Raw genomic sequence first — 3,021 nt, 5'->3', positions numbered from 1 at the left:
CATGGGATCTAGGTGCGCGGGCTCGGTAATTGTGGTTCGCGGGCTCTAGAGCTCAGGCTCAGTAGTTGTGGCTCCCGGGCTTAGTCGCTCCGCAGCATGTGGGATCTTCCCAGACCAGGGATTGAACCCGTGTCCCCTGCATTGGCAGGTGGATTCTTATCCACTGCACCACCTGGGAAGCCCCGTGTCCTGCTTTCTTAACGTCTCCAGTAAAGTCTAGAATTTTCTATCCACCCAGTGGGGAGAAAGGCCAATTTCCATTCTACCCTCCCCTTTGCCCAATTCCCTCAGTCACACCTGCCCTGTCTGAATTAATTTGTATTAATAAAACAGTTACTCAATCAACAAGTGTTTATTGATCGCCTACTGTGTACCCAGCACTCTTACAGATAGTCTGGGAAATATAGACAAGTCTAAGATATGGCCCCTACCCTCCAAGAGTTTACAATGTACTTGTGAAATCAGTTACATGCACATGGAAAGATAAGTATCCATCAAAAATTGTGAATGATAAGCATCAAAGAGTGAGTTTTACACTGAGGATTGGAGGACAGAGGGGTAGGACAGGGACGGAGTGGTCAGTGGAGGCTCAGTGAAGGAGGGGTGCCGAGCAACTTCTCCAACATGAGGAAGACTTGGCTAAGGGGAGAGGGCCTTCCCGCTTAGGGGAGGAGCTTAAATATAGGCAAGAAGGTAGAACTGTGAAAGGCATGTCCCAGACAGTCACTGGGCCCCTCCTGCTGGCACTGAGGTTTGGGGAGGTGTACTGGAGTTTGTCAGAATCTGGTCATGGTCAAGCTTTCGGTTTGTTCGTGACTCCCACCCCGACCCGCACCCCAGGGGAAATGGGGCATTTTTAGACCTTGGAGCTGGAACCGGCTGCCTGGGAATCATTCTCGACTCTTCCATCTCAACTGAAATCCCAGGCAGCAGCTCAGCTATCACTCAGATGAGGGCCACGGCACCTTGGGCCTGATTATCCCATGCTGGAGCCCTTGGATGCCTTCTAGCAGCTCTACCATATCTGGTAAAGGATGGTGGAGAGAATATGAAGGTGGCTGACAGGGGGCCTATCTGGGGCTGTGGTCTTTCAGAGGCTCTGCAGTGCTCTGTGGGCAGACCCTGGGGGCCTGATCTCAGCCTTTGGGCTGATTCTCCGTTAGGCCTGAAGACTCTCTGGGGGCTGCCTCTCTGGCCCAATAGAAATACCCACTGAGGTTCCCACACATTTCCACCCAGCTTCTTAGATACCCAAGTTCTTATTCTCTCTTGGGCAGCATCGAAGAGTGGTGCCTTCCTGAGTCCCCAGCTGCTCCCATGCTGTCATCCCCCAGCCAAGGGCCATCTCTACAAAAACCAGTTTCTTGTTCCTAAAGAAACCATTGTGTAGGCCCTTTAACCTCGTTGTTAGCCAGGTCAAAGGGAGGCAGGGGCTTCAGTGAACGTTGGAGCTGGAGCTTCTGAGGGAGTTCCTCAGTAGAGTCAGAGTCTGCTGCCGCCTTGAGCATTCCACCACAGTTTCTTTCCTTGTGCTTTCCTCTAGCTGGGGGCTAGAGCCCTGGGCCATGATTCTGCTCTTTTTTTTTTTTTTTTTTTTTTTGGTCCTCGGCTTCTTCTCTGAGGCTGCCCTCCCCCTCTCATTCTACACCCAGTTGCTACACCCTCTCCCTCTCATTCTACCCCCAGCTGCTCTCTGTTCCCTCCATACTGTGGGATGGCTTTATTTCAGTTCATACACAAACCAGTCTAGACACTGTGGAGTCATAACAAGAGTGGGATGGACGAGGCTCCAGGGCCCATTACTGGCCAATCGGTTTCTTTGCAGGGAGGCTTGAGAAGGAGGTTAGCGCCATGCCCATGGAAGCCGCCACTTCTTCCCACCCACCCCCATCCCCCAGCAATGAGCTAAGAGCCAACCTCAGCAAGAGGAAGGGTCTTTGATCACAGAGAGGGTCAGTCAGTGGCATGTGATTAGTGGGTTTGGGGACGGATTCCCAGGTAAAGCAGAAGGTAAAGGGGAGACTCTGGGGCCTGGCCTCGGTGGGGCGGGGAGTGGAGTTGAGGGTTGGGGACTCAGGGTGGGAGATGGGGAGCCAGGATGAAGGAAACAGAAAGTCTGGCTTGACAAGCATCTTGACAGTTCAGCCTGCACGCTGTCACACCAGCTCCCGTTCCTGCCTTTGCTCGATCCAGTGGCCAAAGTCAGTCTATCCTCAGCAGCACCTTCTGACATGATGCAGTGGCAACGCCCCTCACCTGTGGCCCTGAGGGAGGCTGTCTACTGGTTTTCACAGACCCAGCCACCCCCGAGCTCTGGCCCCTGGTCCTTCACACATACCCTGTCAGGCTGTAGGAGTTAAACTCACTCTTGCCTTTGGGTGGTTGACCAGGCCTTGGAGAGCTCCTAGTGGCCAGGGGCTGGGCCTGGTAGGCATCGTAGTAGTTGGACCGATTTCCCTGGGGCGAGCAGGAAAAGCAGAGGATGATTCCAGCTACCAGGGAGAACAGGGAGGAAATAATGCCCAAGTAAAGAGCCTCTCCGATCTCATATTTCATGCTGTCAGGCACCAGTGGGGAGTAGAAGTCCCGCAAGATCCCGTGAAGATTCCAGGCAACAGGGATGAAGCCCAGGAGGCCTCCAAGGATGAAGAAGACTCCGCCCACCACCGCCACTCTGTCTTTGGCTCGGGACTCTTGGCAGAAGACTGTGCATCTCATGCCCACCACAGAGACAATGCAGGCCAAGGAGGAGATTGCACTGGATGTCACCATCATGGCCTGGGCAGCCTGGATGTCAGCAGGCAGGCCCAGCATGGTGCTGTAGATGTCACACTGGGTGATGCCTGTGCTGTGTGTGGCACACTCCATCCAGAGGCCCTTGGAGAAGCCGACTGCGGTCACGATGCTGGCACCAACGTAAGAGCTTGTTCGCCAGCTGGGGAGTAGCATGGCAACCAGGGTGCCCAACAGCCCCAGCAGGCCCAGGATGTAGCCCACAAGTTGGAGGCCAAGAGAGGCCAT

At 54.2% G+C, this 3,021-nt stretch overlaps 1 protein-coding gene across 1 annotated transcript; it reads right to left on the bottom strand.

Moving 5' to 3' along the window:
- Positions 1 to 2,328: 2,328 nt before the first annotated feature.
- Positions 2,329 to 3,021, bottom strand: CLDN2 (claudin 2; the record flags this gene model as incomplete). The annotated part of the gene is made up of 1 exon (XM_079727321.1): positions 2,329 to 3,021. The coding sequence occupies one exon, from the start codon at positions 3,019 to 3,021 to the stop codon at positions 2,329 to 2,331; it is 693 nt and encodes a 230-aa protein (XP_079583447.1).

This window comes from Hyperoodon ampullatus, assembly GCF_949752795.1.
Source record: "Hyperoodon ampullatus genome assembly, chromosome: X".
NCBI lineage: Eukaryota > Metazoa > Chordata > Mammalia > Artiodactyla > Ziphiidae > Hyperoodon > Hyperoodon ampullatus.
Note: the sequence above shows the minus strand (reverse complement) of the source record. Positions and strands in the feature narration are given on the sequence as shown.